Genomic DNA, 22,355 nt, shown 5'->3' with positions numbered 1-22,355 from the left:
TATGTATTGTGTTGGATTTGCCCAAAATATTTTTATTCTTGACAAAAAGTTCATTTCTTTGCCATTTTTTTGCAGTATTATTTTAGTGCCTTATTGCAAACAGGATCCATGTTAAGTCATAATTGTATTCTGTACAGGCTTCCTTCTTTTCACTATGTCGTTTATGCTAGTATTGTGGAGTAACAAATGTTGTTGATCCATCCTCAGTTTTCTATCACAGCCATTTTTTTTTTATTTTTTTTTTTACCTTTATTTAGCCAGGCAAGTCAGTTAAGAACAAATTCTTATTTTCAATGACGGCCTGGGAACAGTGGGTTAACTGCCTGTTCAGGGGCAGAACGACAGATTTGTACCTTGTCAGCTCGGGGGTTTGAACTCGCAACCTTCCGGTTACTAGTCCAATGCTCTAACCACTAGGCTACCCTGCCGCCCCATTAAACTCCAACTGTTTTAAAATCACCCTTGGCCTCATGGTTAAATCCCTGAGCATTTTCCTTCCTCTCCGGCAACTGAGTTAGGAAGGACGCCTGTATCTTTGTCATGATTGGGTGTATTGATACACCATCCAAAGTGTAATAATTGCACCATGCTCAAAGGGATATTCAATGTCTGCCTTTTTTACCCATCTACCAATTAGGTGCCCTTCTTTGTGAACCATTGGAAAACCTCCCAGGTCTTTGTGGGTGGAATCTGTGCTTGACATTCACTGCTCGACTGAGGGACCTTACACATAATTGTATGTGTGGGGAACAGGGTAATTTAAAAATCATGTTAAACACTATTATTGCACACAGAGTGAGTCCATGCAACTTATTACGTGACTTGTTAAGTCCATTTTTACTCCTGAAATAATTTAGGCTTGCCATAACAAAAGGGTTGAATACTTATTGACTCAAGACATCTCAGCTTTAAATTGTTATTAATTTGTAAACATTTCTAAAAACATACTTCCACTTTGACATTATGGGTTATTGTTAGTAGATCAGTGACAAAATCTCAATGTAATCCACTTTAAATTCAGGCTGTAAAAAGATACTGTATAGCACACCAAGTTCTGTTTCACATCAAATGTCGCCTTACCGTGTGATAGTTGATCATCTCCTGCAGACTCTCGGCAAACTTTGTGAGACTGGACTGTGGGGAGTGTAAAACAGAGATAAAGTAAATAAATATGTACAGACACATGGGATAGAACAGTTATATGTAAATCATTGGTCTCAGAGTAAAATGTATTATCCATAAATTATACACCTATCCATCAATGTAAAATAGTCCTATTGTATGAACTAGTCCCACCATCTCAGCCACACGACAGGGTATAATAAATACTGAATTCCAGACTAGTAAAACCTACTAACAGTAACTGAGGTATGTGTATGAGGAAATGCTCTAGTGCAGGGATCTTCAACCTTTTCTTGCCCAGGGACCCCCATGTTAGACGTTAAGAATTTTCACATCTTGTCTTATCTGATAAATGATAATGGCAAGGAGAAGTAAATCAACATTTTAAAATGAACAGATTTGGTAGATAGTTTCATTATTTTGGCCTACCCACATAATTGGAACATAGCCTATTAGCTAGAAAAATTTATATTCAAACATATTGACGCTAAATGCAGCCGTTTAACTGGTTAAACAAAGGTGAGCTATTTGTTGGCAAAAATGTATGGCCACGCCAAGAAAGCTTTGTCGTGCCCTGTACTTATGGGTGCTTTTTCAAAGCCTGTGTCATAGACTTCAATGAGTATAACTTGCTCAATATTAGGAGTTTAGAAATAAAGTTGACATCATTAGAAAGAAGACAATTCTAAAAAATATATTTATATACTTTTTTTTGCAGACCCTGGTTGAATACCCTGCTCGTGTGCTGCTATGCCGCTTTAGCCATTTGAGCAACAATGGTACCTTCAGGGAGAATTTTTCAACAATAAGGACATTCTTTCAGAAAAATGCACTGTGGCTGAACTTCAGACCCAGGAAGTAAAGGAAATATACAAAGGAGCGGAAATGCAGGCCACTCAACGCAAAAATGTGTGTGAGAAAATAACAGAGGAGCCCCACAAGCCCACAACGGTTTTCTAACAGTAGAAGCGGTCAGTTTTGACTTGCGAGGCTCAAGCTAGGTTACTGTAGCTCTTTTACCTCGATGACGTCATCTTTGGTGGAGCTTGCAGCGAGCTCGCGGATTCCATTGACAAACTGTTTATTGGCAGTGTTGTAGGCCTTGCCGGCATCGATCATCCCGATGCATAGCTTCACCAGCTAGAGAGGAGAGAGAGAGGGATGACAGAAGTGAGTAATGGATGAAATAGTGCTTACTTTCCATGCCATCCCTTTAGGACACTGTTCAGTGTTCTATCACTAGAAATGTGTTCCTGACAAAAGATAGCAGTTTGATACATAAACAAAACAATTCAGAGGTTTGAAAATGAAACAGCTGTTTGCTTGTGCAAACATATCTTCATCAGAAAGTAGCTACCAGTAATTAGACTAACAAGCAACCCTCTACATTTAGCCTTTTTTTTTGACTCATTGCGGGCAGACATAATTCAATGTTAAGTAATCCCACAAACACACGCTGGACTTTATTCATGCACTCCCACACAAGAGTAAGCAAGGAAGCGGAGAGGCTAAATGTTCCGCTATGGTCTGTCTGATAGCTTTAGTGCTTACGAGAAACAGCCTCACTCCATGACATGGTCTATGACCAAAAGCGAGAGCCTTTAGTAGAGATTCTGTAGTTTAAGGTGAAATTGGACCGGTTTATATGCCTAATTTTAAGGACACTTGTGATACCTTTGCTTAGTTAGCATTTCCCCCCTGAAGAAAGCTGCTCACTTCCCTTACTGCAATCATTGACTGCTGCTCACAAATAGGGTCGCTACGTTACCACCACACCTGCAGTCATATTCCACCTGACCGTTGAGTCACGGTAACTAGGCTTCTCCAAAACCGAGCTCTGATGCCGCTGATGGTCATTAGTAGCCTACCCAACTTGCTAACGGCCAGTTGCTAATGGCCTGGTGCTCAGTGCTCCATTGTCCCTCTAATCACTCTGAAATCAATGCAAATTAAATCGAAATTCAAACACTTCATGAGAACCTTGGCATTTAGAGTTCGAGCGGAATATGGGGTAACCTTATTGGTCCGCAGGTCTACAAAAGGGGGACCGCCAATTGCCCATCCCTGATTTGGACAATATCACCATAGTAAATTATCGTAATGAGGGGATGTTATTGTCTGAAGTTTATTTACTTTACATCCAAGGGGAAATGTGCTTCAAGAGACTTAATATTGGCCCAATAAAGAATGTGTTGTTTTAATAATCAACTTGGCTGTGTGGGGAGCTTTCTCTATCTCAATGGCAAGGCTTAGTTTCTAAGAAAAGACTGAACTTTAGCCTCCTATTCAAGGCACCCTCCACCCCCCCACCCTGCTGTCACACCAAACCCATCTGGAGCAGATCCTTCCACTACAACGCAACAGGGAAGTGACACCAGGGTATGGAATGAGTCAGATACATGATGACCAAAGGGTGGGAGACTAGAACAATGCAGTGGCAATCACAGGAGATCCAGGATCAGTGAGTGAACTTGCAAAAAATAAGTTCCATAAATAAATTCTACCAACAAACCATTGAAATACTCCAGTAACTGGCTGCAGGGTCTTTATAGACCTACCAGTGGGATTTCTTCACACCTCTCTTATGTACATACCTTCACAGTTTGAGACTCTCACCGCATCACTCGGTGTGATCTCGTACTGATATCAGGCCAGTTATAGGGGACCGAGACACAGGGTTTTTATAAACAGGGAGTGGTTCATAATGCAAACAATAGGATTTCCATCATCTTTGCTCCAAACTAGGGTTGGGCAGTATCCGAATGTTTATATCGTCGTACTGTCCTTCTCTCATCCCAGGACTTATGGTAGTACCGTATTAGTACACAAGGAGCCGCTAAAAACACAAAACAACTCCTTATTGATTTGGCCACTTAATTAGCAAATTAAACCAAATACACAGCTGGACTATTTAAAAATAAACAGTGAGTGAACTTGCAAAAAATAAGTTCCATAAATAAATTGGCTCAACTGTTCTGAGGAACTACGGTAAGCTTTATAATGTAAAATAAAGTAACAGGTCAAATGAAGTATGCAATCAGATTTATCTCTTAACATATTGCCCAAGTTGACTAAGTAGGCTAGCAACAAATATTCTAACATATAAAAAAAACTTCAAATAAATAGTTTTGAAAAACCATCCTGTGGCTATTTCTAAATACCCCTGTATGTGTGGTATACTGCACAAGCCTACTCCAAACCCAAAACTGGACCCTACTCACCTTGTCAAGTTTGGACTCCAGTTCCCCGACATCCCCCTCCACCTCCTCTACAGTGGCCCTATGAGGAGAAAAACAATACATTTCAGTCACTCTACTGGCAGAAGGGGCTGCTACATTTCAATAGATAAAACAGTCGATGGCAAACAAGCTACAAGGGAAATGAACAGTCGATTGCTTTGCACTGGAAGGTGAGTCAGACTGAAATGAGCATTCCACGTGAGGGTGGGGCAATGCGTAGGACCAACGAAGAAAGGAAGCGAAAAGCAGAGGAAAAAGGGAAGCCATTTAATCCACCTACAGTGCCTTGCGAAAGTATTCGGCCCCCTTGAACTTTGCGACCTTTTGCCACATTTCAGGCTTCAAACATTAAGATATAAAACTGTATTTTTTTGTGAAGAATCAACAACAAGTGGGACACAATCATGAAGTGGAACGACATTTATTGGATATTTCAAACTTTTTAACAAATCAAAAACTGAAAAATTGGGCGTGCAAAATTATTCAGCCCCCTTAAGTTAATACTTTGTAGCGCCACCTTTTGCTGCCATTACAGCTGTAAGTCGCTTGGGGTATGTCTCTATCAGTTTTGCACATCGAGAGACTGAAATTTTTTCCCATTCCTCCTTGCAAAACAGCTCGAGCTCAGTGAGGTTGGATGGAGAGCATTTGTCAACAGCAGTTTTCAGTTCTTTCCACAGATTCTCGATTGGATTCAGGTCTGGACTTTGACTTGGCCATTCTAACACCTGGATATGTTTTTTTGAACCATTCCATTGTAGATTTTGCTTTATGTTTTGGATCATTGTCTTGTTGGAAGACAAATCTCCGTCCCAGTCTCAGGTCTTTTGCAGACTCCATCCGGTTTTCTTCCAGAATGGTCCTGTATTTGGCTCCATCCATCTTCCCATCAATTTTAACCATCTTCCCTGTCCCTGCTGAAGAAAAGCAGGCCCAAACCATGATGCTGCCACCACCATGTTTGACAGTGGGCATGGTGTGTTCAGGGTGATGAGCTGTGTTGCTTTTACGCCAAACATAACGTTTTGCATTGTTGCCAAAAAGTTCAATTTTGGTTTCATCTGACCAGAGCACCTTCTTCCACATGTTTGGTGTGTCTCCCAGGTGGCTTGTGAAGAATCAACAACAAGTGGGACAAGAATCAACAACAAGTGGGACACAATCATGAAGTGGAACGACATTTATTGGATATTTCAAACTTTTTTAACAAATCAAAAACTGAAAAATTGGGCGTGCAAAATTATTCAGCCCCTTTACTTTCAGTGCAGCAAACTCTCTCCAGAAGTTCAGTGAGGATCTCTGAATGATCCAATGTTGACCTAAATGATTAATGATGATAAATACAATCCACCTGTGTGTAATCAAGTCTCCGTATAAATGCACCTGCACTGTGATAGTCTCAGAGGTCCGTTAAAAGCGCAGAGAGCATCATGAAGAACAAGGAACACACCAGGCAGGTCCGAGATACTGTTGTGAAGAAGTTTAAAGCCGGATTTGGATACAAAAAGATTTCCAAAGCTTTAAACATCCCAAGGAGCACTGTGCAAGCGATAATATTGAAATGGAAGGAGTATCAGACCACTGCAAATCTACCAAGACCTGGCCGTCCCTCTAAACTTTCAGCTCGTACAAGGAGAAGACTGATCAGAGATGCAGCCAAGAGGCCCATGATCACTCTGGATGAACTGCAGAGATCTACAGCTGAGGTGGGAGACTCTGTCCATAGGACAACAATCAGTCGTATATTGCACAAATCTGGCCTTTATGGAAGAGTGGCAAGAAGAAAGCCATTTCTTAAAGATATTCATAAAAAGTGTCGTTTAAAGTTTGCCACAAGCCACCTGGGAGACACACCAAACATGTGGAAGAAGGTGCTCTGGTCAGATGAAACCAAAATTGAACTTTTTGGCAACAATGCAAAACGTTATGTTTGGCGTAAAAGCAACACAGCTCATCACCCTGAACACACCATGCCCACTGTCAAACATGGTGGTGGCAGCATCATGGTTTGGGCCTGCTTTTCTTCAGCAGGGACAGGGAAGATGGTTAAAATTGATGGGAAGATGGATGGAGCCAAATACAGGACCATTCTGGAAGAAAACCGGATGGAGTCTGCAAAAGACCTGAGACTGGGACGGAGATTTGTCTTCCAACAAGACAATGATCCAAAACATAAAGCAAAATCTACAATGGAATGGTTCAAAAAAACATATCCAGGTGTTAGAATGGCCAAGTCAAAGTCCAGACCTGAATCCAATCGAGAATCTGTGGAAAGAACTGAAAACTGCTGTTGACAAATGCTCTCCATCCAACCTCACTGAGCTCGAGCTGTTTTGCAAGGAGGAATGGGAAAAAATTTCAGTCTCTCGATGTGCAAAACTGATAGAGACATACCCCAAGCGACTTACAGCTGTAATGGCAGCAAAAGGTGGCGCTACAAAGTATTAACTTAAGGGGGCTGAATAATTTTGCACGCCCAATTTTTCAGTTTTTGATTTGTTAAAAAGTTTGAAATATCCAATAAATGTCGTTCCACTTCATGATTGTGTCCCACTTGTTGTTGATTCTTCACAAAAAAATACAGTTTTATATCTTTATGTTTGAAGCCTGAAATGTGGCAAAAGGTCGCAAAGTTCAAGGAGGCCGAATACTTTCGCAAGTCCAAATATACACAACCGTTCCAAAGTTTTGTCTCACTTAGAAATGTCATTGTTTTTGAAAGAAAAGCAACATTTTTGTCCATTAAAATAACATGATATGGATCAGAAATATGGGGTAGACATTGTTAATGATGGAAATGACTACTGTAGCTGGAAACGGCAGATTTTTTCAAATGGAATATCTACATAGGCGTACAGAGGCCCATTATCAGCAACCATCACTCCTGTGTTCCAATGGCACATTTTGTTAGCTAATCCAAGTAAATCATTTAAGGGCTAATTGATCATTTGAAAACCTTTTTCAAGTATGTTAGCACAGTTTAAAATAAATAAAACGTTTTTAGACTAGTTGAGTATCTGGAGCATCAGCATTTGTGTGTTCGATTACAGGCTCAAAACGGCCAAAAACAAAGAACTTTCTTCTGAAACTTGTCAGTCTATTCTTGTTCTGAGAAATGAAGGCTATTCCATGTGAAAAATTGCCAAGAAACTGAAGATTTCGTACAATGCCGGGTACTACTCCTAACCAGAATAGAAAGAGTTGTGGGAAGCCCCGGTGCACAACTGAGCAAGAGGACAGAAGACATTACTAGTGTCTAGTTTGAGAAACAGATGCCTCACAAGTCATCAACTGGCAGCTTCATGGTGACAGGGGGCAGTATTTTCACGTCGGGATGAAATGCATGCCCAAATTAAACTGCCTGCTACTCATCCCCAGAAGATAAGATATGTATATTATTTGGATAGAAAACACTCTGAAGTTTCTAAAACTGTTTGAATCATGTCTGTGAGTATAACAGAACTTATGTAGCAGGCGAAACCCAGAGGAAAAACCATTCATATTTTATTTTTTATTTTTTTGGAGGTCACTCTCTTTTCAATGGGATTTCATTGGGAATCCAGATTTCTAAGGGACCTTCTTGCAGTTCGTACCGCTTCCCCTGGATGTCACCAGTCTTTAAAAATTGGTTGAGGTTTTTCCTTTGTGTAATGAAGAAGTAGCCCTGTTCAAAACGAGGGTCACTTCAAGTGTACTGTTAGATAGAGGCGCGTGACCAGAAAGGTAGCGTCTTCTAGCGTTTTCTTCCTGTATTGAACACAGATCATCCCATCTTCAATTTTATCGATTATTTACTTTTTTAAAATACGTAAAATTGTATTACAAAAGTAGTTTGAAATGTTTTGTTTTTTTACAGGTAACTTTTAAGATATTTTGTAGTCAAGTTGCGCAAGTTTGAACCGGTGTTTTTCTGGATCAAATGCGCCAAATAAATGGACATTTTGGAAATATATCAACGAAATTAATCGAACAAAAAGGACCATTTGTGATGTTTATGGGACATATTGGAGTGCCAACAAAAGAAGCTCGTCAAAGACATGATTTATATGTTTATTTCTGCGGTTTGTGTCGCGCCTGCAGGGTTGAAATTAGTTTTCACTTTTTGTTTACGGAGCTGCTACTCTTAGATAATAGCATCGTTTGCTTTCGCCGAAAAGCCTTTTTGAAATCTGACATGTTGGCTGGATTCACAACACATGCAGCTTTAAATTGGTATCTTACATGTGTGATTTCATGAAAGTTAGATTTTTATAGTAATTTATTTGAATTTGGCGCTTTGCATTTTCACTGGCTTTTGGCCAGGTGGGAAGCTAGCGTCCCACATATCCCAGAGAGGTTAAATAGTACCCGCAAAACACCAGTCTCAATGTCCACAGTGAAGAGGCGACTCGGGGATGCTGGCCTTCTAGAGAGTTGCAAATAAAGTTGGCTTTTTATTTGCAACTCTGAATTTCCATCTATGAGACTGGCCAATAAAAAGAAAAGATTAAGGTGGGCAGAAGTACATAGACACTGGACAGAGGAAGATTGGAAAAAAGTGTTATGGACAGACGAATCTAAGTTTGAGGTGTTCGGATCACAAAGAAGAACATTCGTGAGACAGAAATAATGAAAAGATGCTGGAGGAGTGCTTGACGCCATCTGTCAAGCATTGTGGAGGCAATGTGATGGTCTGGGGGTTCTTTGGTGGTGGTAAAGTGGGAGATTTGTACAGGGTAAAAGGGATCTTGAAGAAGGAAGGCTATCACTCCATTTTGCAATGCCATGCCATACCTTGTGGACGGCGCTTAATTGGAGCCAATTTCCTTCTACAACAGGACAATGACCGAAAGCACAGCTCCAAACTATGCAATAACTATTTAGGGAAGAAGCTGTCAGCTGGTATTCTGTCTATAATGGAGTGGCCAGCACATTCACCGAATCTCAACCCTATTGAGCTGTTGTGGGAGCAGCTTGACCGTATGGTATGTAAGATGTGCCCATCAAGCCAATCCAATTTGTGGGAGGTGCATCAGGAAGCATGCGGTGAAATCTCTTCAGATTACCTCAACAAATTGACAACTAGAATGCCAAAAGGTCTGCAAGGCAGTAATTGCTGCAAATGGAGGATTCTTTGATGAAAGCAAAGTTTGAAGGACACAATTATTATTTCAATTCAAAATAATTATTTATAACCTTGTCAACGTCTTGACTATATTTCCGATTCATTTTGCAACTCATTTCACGTATGTTTTAATGGAAAACAATGACATTTCTAAGTGAGCCCAAACCTTTGAACGGTTGGTTGTATGTGTGTGGATAGATAGAGAGATGGAGAGAGAATTTTGACTTTATCCTCATTTTGTTAACCTATAGCCTTATTCCAAAATTGATAAAATGGTTTCCCCCCTCAATCCACACACAACACCCCATAACAACATTGCAGATTTATAAAAAAATATATATAAAAAAAGTATCACATATACAAAGGTATTCAGACCCTTTACTCAGCACTTTATTGAAGCAACTTTGGCAGCGATCATAGCCTCAAGACTTTTTGGGTATGACGCCACAAGCTTGGCCCACCTGTATATGGGGAGTATATCCAATTTTTTTCAGTAGATCCTCTCAAGCTCTGTCAGGTTGTATGGGGAGCGTCGCTGCACAGCTATTTTCAGGTCTCTTCAGATATGTTAGATCGGGTTCAAGTCCGGGCTCTGGCTGGGCCACTCAAGGAAATTCAGAGACTTGACCTGAAGCCACTCCGGTGTTGTCTTGGCTATGGGCTTACGGTCGTTGTCCTGGTTCTGAGTGCTCTGGAGCAAGTTTTCATCAAGGAGCTCTCTGTACTTTGCTCCGTTCAGCTTTCCCTCGATCCTGACTAGCCTCCCAGTCCCTGCCGCTGAAAAACATCCCCACAGCATGATGCTGCCACCACCACCATGCTTCACTGTAAGGATGGTGCCAGGTTTCCTCCAGATGTGACACTTCACATTGAGGCCAAGGAGTTCAATCTTGGTTTCATCAGACCAGGGAATCTTGTTTCTCATTGCCAGAGTCTTTAGGTGCCTTTTGGCAAACTCCAAGCGGGCTGTCATGTGCCTTTTACTGAGGAGTGGCTTCAATAAAAGCCTTATTGGTGGAGTCCTACAGCGATGGTTGTCTTTCTGGAAGGTTCTCCCATCTACACAGAGGAACTCTAGAGCTCTATCGGAGTGGCCATCAAGGTCTTGGTCACCTCCCTGACCAAGGTCTTTCTCCCCCAATTGCTCAGTTTGGCCGGGTAGCCAGCTCTAGGAAGAGTCTTGGTGGCTCCAAACTTCTTCAATTTAAGAAAGATGGAAGCCACTGTGTTCATGGGGACCTTCAATGCTGCAAAAATGTTTTGGAACAATTCCCCAGATCTGTGCCTTGACACAATGCTGTCTCAGAGCTCTACGGACAATTCCTTTGACCTCACGGCATGGTTTTTCCTCTGAGATGCACTGTCAGCTGTGGGACCTTATATAGGCAGGTGTGATCCTTTCCAAATCACGTCCAATCAATTGAATTTACCACAGGTAGACTCCAATTAAGTTGTAGAAACATCTCAAGGATGATCAATGGAAACAGGGTGCACCTGAGCTCAATTTCGAGTCTCATAGCCAAGGTTCGGAATAATTATGTAAATAAGGCAACTTTTTTATATTTTTAATCCATTTGCACACAAAAAAGTAAAACCGGTTATCATTTTATCATTATGGGGTATCGTGTGTGTTTTTTAAAAATGTGATCCATTTTACAATAAGGCTGTAACATAACAAAATGTGGAAAAGGGAATTGGTCTGAAAACTTTCTGAATGCACTGTGTGTGTGCGCGCGCGTGTGTGTGTTTGTGTGTGTGGTGTGTACATATACACATGAAGTCGAAAGCTTACCGTAGCCAAATATATTTAAACTCAGTTTTTCACAATTCCTTACATTTAATCAGAGTAAAAATTCCCTGTCCATGGTCAGTTAGGATGACCACTTCATTTTAAGAATGTGAAATGTCAGAATAATAGTAGAGATAATGATTTATTTCAGCTTTTATTTCTTTCATCACATTCCCAGTGGATCAAAAATGTATATAGTCAATTAGTATTCGGTAGCATTGCCTTTAAATTGTTCAACTTGGGTCAAACGTGTCAGGTAGCCTTCCACAAGCTTCCCACAATGAATTGGGTGAATTTTGGCCATTTCCTCCTGACAGAGCTTGTGTAAGGTTTGTAGGCCTCCTTGCTCGCACACGCTTCTTTAATTTCTGCCCACAAATGTTCTATAGGATTGAGGTCAGGGCTTTGTGACGGCCACTCCAATACCTTGACTTTGTTGTCCTTAAGCCATTTTGCCACAACTTTGGAAGTATGCTTTTGGAAGTATCCATTTGGAAGACCCATTTATGACCAAGCTTTAACTTCCTGACTGATGCCTTGAGATGTTGATTCAATATATCCACATAATTTTCCTCCCTCATTATGCCATCTATTTTGTGAAGTGCACCAGTCCCTCCTGCAGCAAAGCACCCCCACACAACATGATGCTGCCAACCCGTGCTTCACGGTTGGGATGGTGTTCTTCGGCTTGCAAGCCTCCCCCTTTTTCCTCCAAACATAACGATGGTCATTATGGCCGAACAGTTCTATTTTTGTTCATTAGACCAGAGGACATTTCTCCAAAATGTACGATCTTTGTCCCCATGTGCAGCTGCAAACCGTAGTCTGGCTTTTTTATTGAGGTTTTGGAGCAGTGGCTTCGTCCTTGCTGAGCGGTCTTTCAGGTTAAATCGATATAGGACTCGTTTTACTGTGGATATAGATACTTTTGTACTCGTTTCCTCCATCTTCACAAGGTCCTTTGTTGTCATTTTCCCCATGATGTCAGGCAACGAGGCACTGAGTTGGAAGGTAGGCCTTGAAATACATTCACAGGTACACCTCCAATTGAGTCAAATAATGTAAATTAGCCTATCAGAAGCTTCTAAAGCCATGACATCATTTTGGGGAATTTCCCAAGCTGTTTAAAAGGCACAGTCAACTTAGTGTATGTAAACTTCTGACCCACTGGAATTGTGATACAGTGAATTATGAGTGAAATAATCTGTCTGCAAGCAATTGTTGGAAAAATGACTTGTGTCATGCACAAAGTAGATGTCCTTACCAAAACCAGGGTTTGTTAACAAGAAATTTGTGGAGTGGTTGAAAAGCTAGTTTTAATGACACCAACCTAAGTGTATGTAAACTTCCCTACTTCAACTGTACCTCTGCTGCAAAGGATAAGTTAGAGTTACAAGCCTCAAATTGCAGCCCAAATAAATGCTTCACAGAGTTCAAGTAACATACACATCTCAACTGTTCAGAGGAGATTACATGAATCAGGCCTTTATTGTCGAATTGCTGCAAAGGAACCACTACTAAAGGACACCAATAAGAAGAAGAGACTTGCTTAGGCCAAGAAACACAAGCAATGGTCATTAGACCGGTGGAAATCTGCCCTTTCGTCTGGAGTCCAAATTTTAGATTTTTGGTTCTAACCGTCATGTCTTAGTAGGTGAACGGATGATGTGGTTCCCAACATGAAGCATGGAGGAAAAGGTGTGATGGTGCTTTGCTGGTGACACTGTCTTGATTTATTTAAAATTCCAGGCACACTTAACCAGCATGGCTAGCACAGCATTCTGCAGCGATACGCCATCCCATCTGGTTTGCGCTTAGTGGGACTATCATTTATTTTTCAGCAGGACAATGACCCAACACACTCCCAGACTGTGTAAGTGCTATTTGACCAAGATGGAGAGCGACGGAGTGCTGCATCAGATGACCTGGCCTCCACAATTGCCCGACCTCAACCCAACAGATGGTTTGGGATGAGTTGGACCGCAGAGTGAAGGAAAAGCAGCCAACATATGAGGGAACTCCTTCAAGACAGTTTGAAAAGCATTCCAGGTGAAGCTGGTTGAGAGAATGCCAAGATTGTGCAAGCTGTCATCAACGCAACAGGTGGCTACTTTGAAGAATCTTGTTTAACACTTTTTTGGTTACTTCATGATTGCATATGTGTTATTCCATAGTTGATGTCATCACTATTATTCTACAATGTATAAAACATTAAAAATAAAGAAAAATCCTTGAATGAGTAGGTGTATATAAACTTTTGACATTTCCAGGATGGAAACACACTTTCCGTGTAAAATGAAATGTCAAAAACCAGCATGTAGAAAATATAAATGGGCCTGTATACTGTTTACATAATATTATCTTTGCAAACTATCAATCACCAAAATAAAAGCTAGACAGTCAGGAAAAATCAAAAACTCCCAAAACAATGAATTTAGTATTATTGATTTTGTTATTTTGATTGAGCAAAATAGCATAGCATTAGACATGGCAAAATGCATAGAATTGCAGGAAACTAGCTTTTAAACTGCAGAAATGTCTCTCAGCTCAATGGAGAAATGTGTATGGTTGCAGGAAATTGCCTTAAATTCACAGATTTTGCTACACCTCCAAGATGGGGTTATCTAAAACGTTCTCTAAAATTCAGCTGGGCTGACCGCACCCATACCACCTAAGCCCCTTTTTGATACAGAAAAAACCCTGCACACACACGCGGCCAGATTGAGAGATTCCACAACGCCACGGGCCTATATCTGGCATTTTGCTAGAATAAACATGACACAGCTTGGCCTTCCTGGGAACAATATACTTGGAGCAGAATGCCACAGGAGAGGAAACGGAAACTGGAATGACAGCATCTCAAGGTTCTATTAAGAACAGTAGCGTCGCTTGAGAATCTCCATTAGACGGACAAACTTGAGCCCTTTTGGGAACAGCAGTAGCTCAGAACAGCAGACCAATAGCTCAGAATTATGCACAATGCTGTCCAGCACTATTCGTTGCATATTGGGGACATGTTCTTGAAAGAAATTGGAGACCATTGCGACAGAACACTGATAAATCCCTCACAAATGCATTTGCTTGAGATGTTAGCACTTTGGCCTCACAATATCTACATTTGAACAGATAGTAGAATGGACACAGTACAAGCTTAGCTCGTTGCAGTGTGGTACCAATCTATTTGCAAGAGAATAAAGGCAGATCTTGTCTGGTGAAGGTGATCTCTCCTTATACAGTAAAAAGACCCCCCCCCCCCCCCCGGACACAAGGTGGGAGCAATTAATTATCAGGTAGAACAGAAAACCAGAAGGCTCCAGACCTCGAAGGGTAGGAGTTGAAAACCCTGATATAAGGTCACAAGTTAACAACATAAAGAGGACCAAGCATAGGAGTAATTTGAGGAATCACTTTCAATCTATTCTGGAGTTCCATATTAAACTATGGTACCCAGCAAGCCTCTCCTTAATATCAAGGGAATGATCTCAAAAATACACATGGTTAGCAGATGTTAATGCGAGTGTTGCAAAATGCTTCTGCTTCTAGTTCCGAACATGCAGTAATATCTAATAAGCAATTTAACAACAACTACCTTATACACACACAGGTGTAAAGGAATGAAAAATAATATGTACATATAAATATATGGATGAGCGTTGGCCGAACGGCATAGGCAAGATGCAGTAGATGGTATAGAGTACAGTACATACATATGAGTAATGTAGAGTATGTAAACATTATATAAAGTGGCATTGTTTAACTTCTTGCTCCTACTTGAGACGCAGACGTCTCAAGTAGGCACCTGGAAATGCAAATGCGCTACGCTAAATGCTAAATGTACTCGTTAAAACTCAAACGTTCATTAAAATACACATGCAGGGTATTGTGCAAAGCTACACTCGTTGTGAATCTAGCCAACAAGTCAGATTTTTAAAATGCTTTTCGGGGAAAGCATGAGAAGCTATTATCTGATAGCATGCAACACCCCAAAATGCCTGAAGGCGACGTAAACAAAAGAATTAGCGTAGCCGGCGCTACACAAAAACGCAGAAATAAAATATAAAACATTCATTACCTTTGATGATATTCTTTGTTGGCACTCCTATATGTCCCATAAACATCACAAATTGGTCTTTTTCCCGATTAAATCTGTCCATGAATGCCCAAAATATCCATTTGTATAGCCTGTCTGCATCAGGAAAAAAGCTATCTTCCAACACGCAACGTCATGTTTAAAAATTATATAAGTTGCCTATATTCTTTGACAAAACACTTCAACCTACTTTTATAACCCAACTTTAGGTATTTGTAAACGTTAATAAGCGATCAAATTGATCACTGGGCGATCTGTATTCAATAGCAGCTACTCAAGAAAACAGTGTCCATTTTTCAATCTTCCAAAATCGATTGAGGTAGGCTGGATGGAATGACGGATCTATTGGTAATGTCTCAAAGGATTTTTGTCAATGAAAATGACGTTTTTGGCGACATCGTGTGGAAGCTGTAGGAATTGCATTCGTCTCCATATTAATGGTTTCCTTTAAACAATACATGAAAGGGGCGCATGGATACTTTTTTCAGCTTTCAGTGACCAGTTTTTCTTGCGCTTTTCGATGAAACACACGCTCTGTTATAGTCACAGCCGTGATTTAACCAGTTTTAGAAACTTCAGAGTGTTTTCTATCCACACATACTAATCATATGCATATACTATATTCCTGGCATGAGTAGCAGGACGCTGAAATGTTGCGCGATTTTTAACAGAATGTTCGAAAAAGGAGGGGGTAGGATGAAGAGGTTAAAGTGACTAGTGATACACTTATTACATCCAATTTGTAATGATTATTGGCTAGAGATTTGAGTCAGTATGATCTCCGGCCGTTATGCAGGTTGCAGCACAGCCAAAGTGCTGACTGTATGCTCAAGCAACCTTGAGTTCAGACACTCCTTCTTGGCTGCTGCTGGCCAGACAAACCTGGCCGTATGTCTGGTCAAGGTATTATCCCAGATGGCATACTGAGTCCTGAGATAACAAGGTGGGGTTAAAAAGGTGGCAGAACATAGACATTCTGCAATGCAGCCTAGTATCAGAATCGTTAAGGCCTAAACTACTGATGTAATTAGGCACAAAGCCTATGGCATGAAAATAGAGTGAAAAGAACATGGGTTACTGAGTGCAGAATTTCAGTCCCGGCCTGGGTTTTTCCACAGTACTACGAACACATACAGCAGTGAAAGCTTATCTTGTTCTCTCCACACATCCTAGCTATGGTTCCTCATCGGGACAATGAGGCACCGATAGGAATCAGTGACCGTCTGAATAAGCGATTGGGGAATAAGGGATTATTCCCCCGGGGTCGTTTTAGTTCAATGTGCTGCCATTGGGATTGTATGGCGCACCCAGCATAATCAAATGAAGATAGTGGTGCAGGAGTGGGGGGGGTGGGATTACAGTGACACCCAGGGTGGACCAGGCGGGATGGTCCATCCAAACCCCCTCTGGCTGTTTCTATGGCTGTCATGTCCCGCACAGCACCGCTATGCCACAACATCTGGCCACGGAGTGAGAATAACGAGATGCAAGCATGTCTCTGTCGACTCGTCCCAAATTGAAAGGATGCGTGGAAGAGCCTGCTCCCCTTGAATATTTTAGGGTATTTTTTCCATCTCACTGAAATTGTGCGTGTGCCTGTCTTATTGTGTCTGGCTGTGTGTTTCTGAAAGACATGCACAGATAGACAGCAATGACACCAAGTAGTCATAGAATGGAACTATGTTAAAAATATATTTTATGGCTACTGGCCCCCCCCAAAAAATGGAGCCAAACAACTATTTTATGCATCTACACCAAACTCTAAATATAACACAAACAGTCAAGAGTTGTACAAGCCTCTTTACAGATGCATGCATCCTCACAGTCAGAGCTTTCGAAATTAGTTTCTCTCATAAGGAGCTGGCTGAGTCCAAAGAGCTATGATTGAGTTGTCACGTCACCCACCCTGAATAATTAAGGCTCCATTCCTTTGTTGTTTGCTTTACAATAATTCTGCTGGCAGTTATGGCTTGACATGGGCTGCCACTGTTGACTTCTTCCACAATGCATTATAGACGATATCAAATATGATGGTAGACTACACATTCCAGCTGAAGCCATAGATTCTATCCCACCTACCAAAAATACTAGTTAGGGCCCTGGTCAAAAGTAGTGCATTAAATAAGGAATATGGTGCCCGTAGGAGGAGGGAGAGCAGTGGCCTATTTTTGCACGCCCAATTTTTCAGTTTTTGATTTGTTAAAAAAGTGAAAAAAAGTGAAATATCCAATAAATGTCGTTCCACTTCATGATTGTGTCCCACTTGTTGTTGATTCTTCACAAAAAAATACAGTTTTATATCTTTATGTTTGAAGCCTGAAATGTGGCAAAAGGTCGCATAGTTCAGGGGGCCGAATACTTTCGCAAGGCACTGTATATATATTTTTTTACACCTTTATTTAATCTTAATTTAACTAGGCCTGTCAGTTAAGAACACATTCTTATTTTCAATGACGGCCTAGGAACGGTGGGTTAACTGCCTTGTTCAGAGGCAGAACGACAGATTTTTACCTTGTCAGCTCGGGGGATTCAATTTTGCAACCTTACAACTAGTCCAACGCTCTAACCACCTGATTACATTGCACTCCACAAGGAGACTGCTTGTTACGCGAATGCAGTAAGCCAAGGTAAACTTATCTTGTAAAAAACAATCAATCATAATCACTAGTTAACTACACATGGTTGATGAAATTACTAGTTAATCTAGCGTGTCCTGCGTTGCATATAATCGATGTGGTGCGTATCGTTGCTCCAATGTGTACCTAACCATAAACATCAACGCCTTTCTTGAAATCAATACACAGAAGTATATATTTTTAAACCTGCATATTTAGCTAAAAGAAATCCAGGTTAGCAGGCAATATTAACCAGGTGAAATTGTGTCACTTCTCTTGCGTTCATTGCACGCAGAGTCAGGGTATATGCAACAGTTTGGGCCACCTAACTTGCCAGAATTTTACGTAATTATGACATAATCGGTCGACCTCTAGTTAGCACTATTGATAATGCATTGCCAACCATCTTCTGATAGAAAGAAAGGCTTTCCCAAAAACCTTTAATTCATGCTGAACAAAAATCTAAAATGCAACATTGTTCATGAGCTGAAAAAAAAAGATCCCAGAAATGTTCCATAAAAAAAAGCTTTTTTTTTTAAAGTAGTGAAAGCAAAAGTAGTTAGTGAGACATTCTCCATATACATAATCCATATACCTGACAGGTGTGACATATCAAGAAGCTGATTAAATAGCATGATCATTACACAGGTGCACCTTGTGCCAGGGACAATAAAAGGCACCTCTAAAATGTGCAGTTTTGTCACACAACGGAACAGATGTCTCAAGTTTTAAGCGAGAGTGCAATTGGCATGCTGACTGCAGAAATGTCCACCAGAGATGTTGCCAGAAAATTAAATGTTAATTTAATGTATCTTAAGCAGTCTCCAACGTCGTTTTTTAGAATTTGGCAGGACGTCCAACCGGCCTCACAACCGCAGACCACGTGTAACCACGCCAACCCAGGACCTCCACATCCAGCTTCTTTACCTGCAGGGTCAGACCAGCCACCAGGACAGCTGATGAAACTGTGGGAATGCATGCACAACTGAAGAATTTCTGCACAACCTGTCAGAAACCATCTCATGGAAGCTCATCCACTGGCACGTTGGGGAAGTGTGCTCGTCATAGATGAATCCCAATTTCAACTCTACTGGGTAGATGGCAGTGTCATGTTGGCGAGCGGTTTGCAGATGTCAATGTTGTGAACAGAGTGCCTCATGTTGGCTGTGTGGTTATGGTATGGGGCGGTATAAGCTACAGACAACGAACACAATTGCATTTTATCAATTGCAATTTGAATGCACAGAGATATCGTGACGAGATCCACAGACCCATAGTCGTGCCATTCAACCACGCCATCACCTCATGTTTCAACATGATAATGCACGGCCCCATGTCGCAAGGACCTGTACACAATTCCTGGAAGCTGAAAATGTTCCAGTTCTTCCATGGCCTGCATACCCACCAGACATGTCACCCATACAGCAGTTTTGGGATGCTCTGGATCAACGTGTGCGACAGCGTGTTCCAGTTCCCGCCAATATCCAGCAACATGACACATCCATTGAAGAAGTGTAGGACAACATTCCACAGGTTACAATCAACAGCCTGATAAACTCAATGCGAATGAGATACAGTGCCTTCGGAAAGTATTCAGACCCCTTTACTTTTTCCACATTTTGTTAGTTTACAGCCTTATTCTGAAAGTGATTAAATAGGTTTTTTTCCTCATCAATCTACACACAATACCCCATAATGACAGCGATTACAACCTCAAGTTTTATTGGGTATAACGCTACAAGCTTGGCACATCTGTATTTGGGGAGTTTCTCCAACTCTTCTCTGCAGATCCTCTCAAGATCAGTGAGGTTGGATGGGGAGCGTTGCTGCACAGCTATTTTCAGGTCTCTCCAGAGATGTTTTATCGGGTTCAAGTCCGGGCTCTGGCTGGGCCACTCAAGGACATTGAGACTTGTCCTGAAGCCACTCCTGTGTTGTCTTGGATGTGTGATTGGGGTCATTGTCCTGTTGGAAAGTGAACCTTAACCCCAGTCTGAGGTCCTGAATGCTCTGGAGCAGGTTTTCATCAAAGATCTCTGTACTCCACTCCGTTTATCCTTGCCTCGATCCTGACTGGTTTCCCAGTCCCTGCTGCTGAAAAACATCCTGACAGCATGAGCTGCCAAAACCATGCGTCACCGTAGGGATGGTGCCTGGTTTCCTCCAGACGTAACGCTTGCCACTCAGGCCAAAGAATGCAACGGTTTAATCAGACCAGAGAATCTTGTTCCTCATGGTCAGAGTCTTTAGGTGCCTTTTGGCAAACTCCAAGTGGGCTGTCATGTGCCTTTTACTGAGGAGTGGCTTTCGTCTGGCCACGCTAACATAAAAGGCCCGATTGGTGGAGTGCTGCAGAGATGGTTGTCCTTCTGGAAGGTTCTTCAATCTCCACAGAGGAACTCTAGAGCTCTGTCAGAGTGACCATCTTTTCCCCCAATTGCTCAGTGTGGCCGGACGGCCAGAGTCTTGGTGGTTCCAAACTTCTTCAATTTAAGAAAGATGGAAGCCACTGTGTTCTTGGGGATCTTCAATGCTGCAGATTTTTTTTGGTACACTTCCCGAGATCAGTGCCTCAACACAATCCTGTCTCGGAGCTCTACGGACAAGTCCTTCGATCTCATGGCTTGGTTTTTGCCTTGACATCCCAAAAAAAATATATATATGTGTATATATACATATACACTGCATTTCAACCCTGCCACAAAAGGACCAGCTGACATGTCAGTAATTATCTTGTTAACACAGGTGTGAGTGTTGACGAGGACAAGGCTAGAGATCACTCTGTCATGCTGATTGAGTTTGAATAACAGACTGGAAGCTTCAAAAGGAGGGTTGTGTTTGGAATCCTTGTTCTTCCTCTGTCAAACATGGTTACCTGCAAGGAAACACATGCCGTCATCATTGCTTTGCACAAAAAGGGCTTCACAGGCAAGGATATTGCTGCCAGTAGGATTGTACCTAAATCAACCATTTATCAGATCATCAAGAACTTTAAGGAGAGCGGTTCAATTGTTGTGAAGAAGGCTTCAGGGCGCCCAAGAAAGTCCAGCAAGCGCCAGGACTATCTCCTAAAGTTGATTCAGTTGCAGGATCGGGGCACCACTAGTACAGAGCTTGCTCAGGAATGGCAGCAGGCAGGTGTGAGTGCATCTGCACGCACAGTGAGGCGAAGACTTGGAGGATGGTCTGGTGTCAAGAAGGGCAGCAAAGAAGCCACTTCTCTCCAGGAGAAACATCAGGGACAGCCTGATATTCTGCAAAAGGTACAGGGATTGGACTGCTGAGGACTGGGGTAAAGTGATTTTCTCTGATGAATCCCCTTTCCGATTGTTTGGGGCATCCGGGAAAAAAGCCTGTCCGGAGAAGACAAGGTGAGCGCTACCATCAGTCCTGTGTCATGCCAACAGTAAAGCAACCTGAGACCATTCATGTGTGGGGTTGCTTCTCAGCCAAGAGAGTGGGATCTCTCACAATTTTGCCTAAGAACACAGTCATGAATAAACAATGGTACCAACACATCCCCCCCCCCCGGGAGCAACTTCTCCCAACCATCCAGGAACAGTTTGGTGACGAACAATGCCTTTTCCAGCATGATGGAGCACCTTGCCATAAGGCAAAAGTGATAACTAAGTGGCTCGGGGAACAAAACATTGATATTTTAGGATAGGGGGCAGCATTTTCACTTTTGGATGAATAGTATGCCCAGAGTGAACTGCCTCCTACTCTGTCCCAGATGCTAATATTTGCATATTATTAGCAGTATTGGATAGAAAACACTGAAGTTTCTAAAACTGTTTGAATGATGTCTGTGAGTATAACAGAACTCATATGGCATGCGAAAACCTGAGAAAAATCCAACCAGGAAGTGGGAATTCTGAGGTTTGTAGTTTTTCAAAGCTTGGCCTACCGAATACACATTGAGATATGGATAAAGTTGCACTTCCTACGGCTTCCACTAGATGTCAGTCTTTTGTAACTTGAATGAGGATTCTACTATAAAGGAGAGGCTCATGAGACCTCTTTGAGTCAGTGGTCTGGCAGAGAGCCTTGGTCTCATGACGCGCGCTCCCAACAGAGTTAGCTCGTGTTTAAGTGCTTTTATGAAGACAAAGGAATTCTCCGGTTGGAACATTATTGATGTTTTATGTTAAAAACATCCTAACAATTGATTCCATACAGTCCTTTAGAAACATGTCAAACGATGTAACGGAACTGTGAGTTTTTGTCTGGATGAAGTGCCTGCACCTCATGAAGATGGATTACTGGGCTGAACACGCTCACAACAAGTGGCTATTTGGACATAGATTTTTCCATAAAGTTCCATAATTTGTCATTTATTGACAAACTGGGATTCCTGGGAGTGCCTTCTGATGAAGATCAAAGGTAAGTGAATATT

General features: G+C 41.6%; 1 protein-coding gene across 4 annotated transcripts in view; it reads right to left on the bottom strand.

The window, feature by feature from the left end:
- LOC139408969 (ArfGAP with coiled-coil, ankyrin repeat and PH domains 2a) overlaps positions 1-22,355 on the bottom strand; it is a 102,728-nt gene that overhangs the window by 57,931 nt on the left and 22,442 nt on the right. For all 4 annotated transcript variants that reach the window (XM_071153504.1, XM_071153502.1, XM_071153503.1 and 1 more), the window contains exons 2-4: positions 4,344-4,401; positions 2,143-2,262; positions 1,081-1,134 (exon numbers count right to left, since the gene is read on the bottom strand). In XM_071153504.1, the coding sequence (XP_071009605.1) occupies positions 1,081-1,134; positions 2,143-2,262; positions 4,344-4,401 (232 nt within the window). The remainder of the gene's footprint in view (positions 1-1,080; positions 1,135-2,142; positions 2,263-4,343; positions 4,402-22,355) is intronic.

The sequence above is a fragment of the Oncorhynchus clarkii genome, chromosome 5 (genome assembly GCF_045791955.1).
Source record: "Oncorhynchus clarkii lewisi isolate Uvic-CL-2024 chromosome 5, UVic_Ocla_1.0, whole genome shotgun sequence".
NCBI classification, from domain to species: Eukaryota; Metazoa; Chordata; class Actinopteri; order Salmoniformes; family Salmonidae; genus Oncorhynchus; species Oncorhynchus clarkii.
This window is presented reverse-complemented; position numbering and strand designations above follow the sequence as displayed.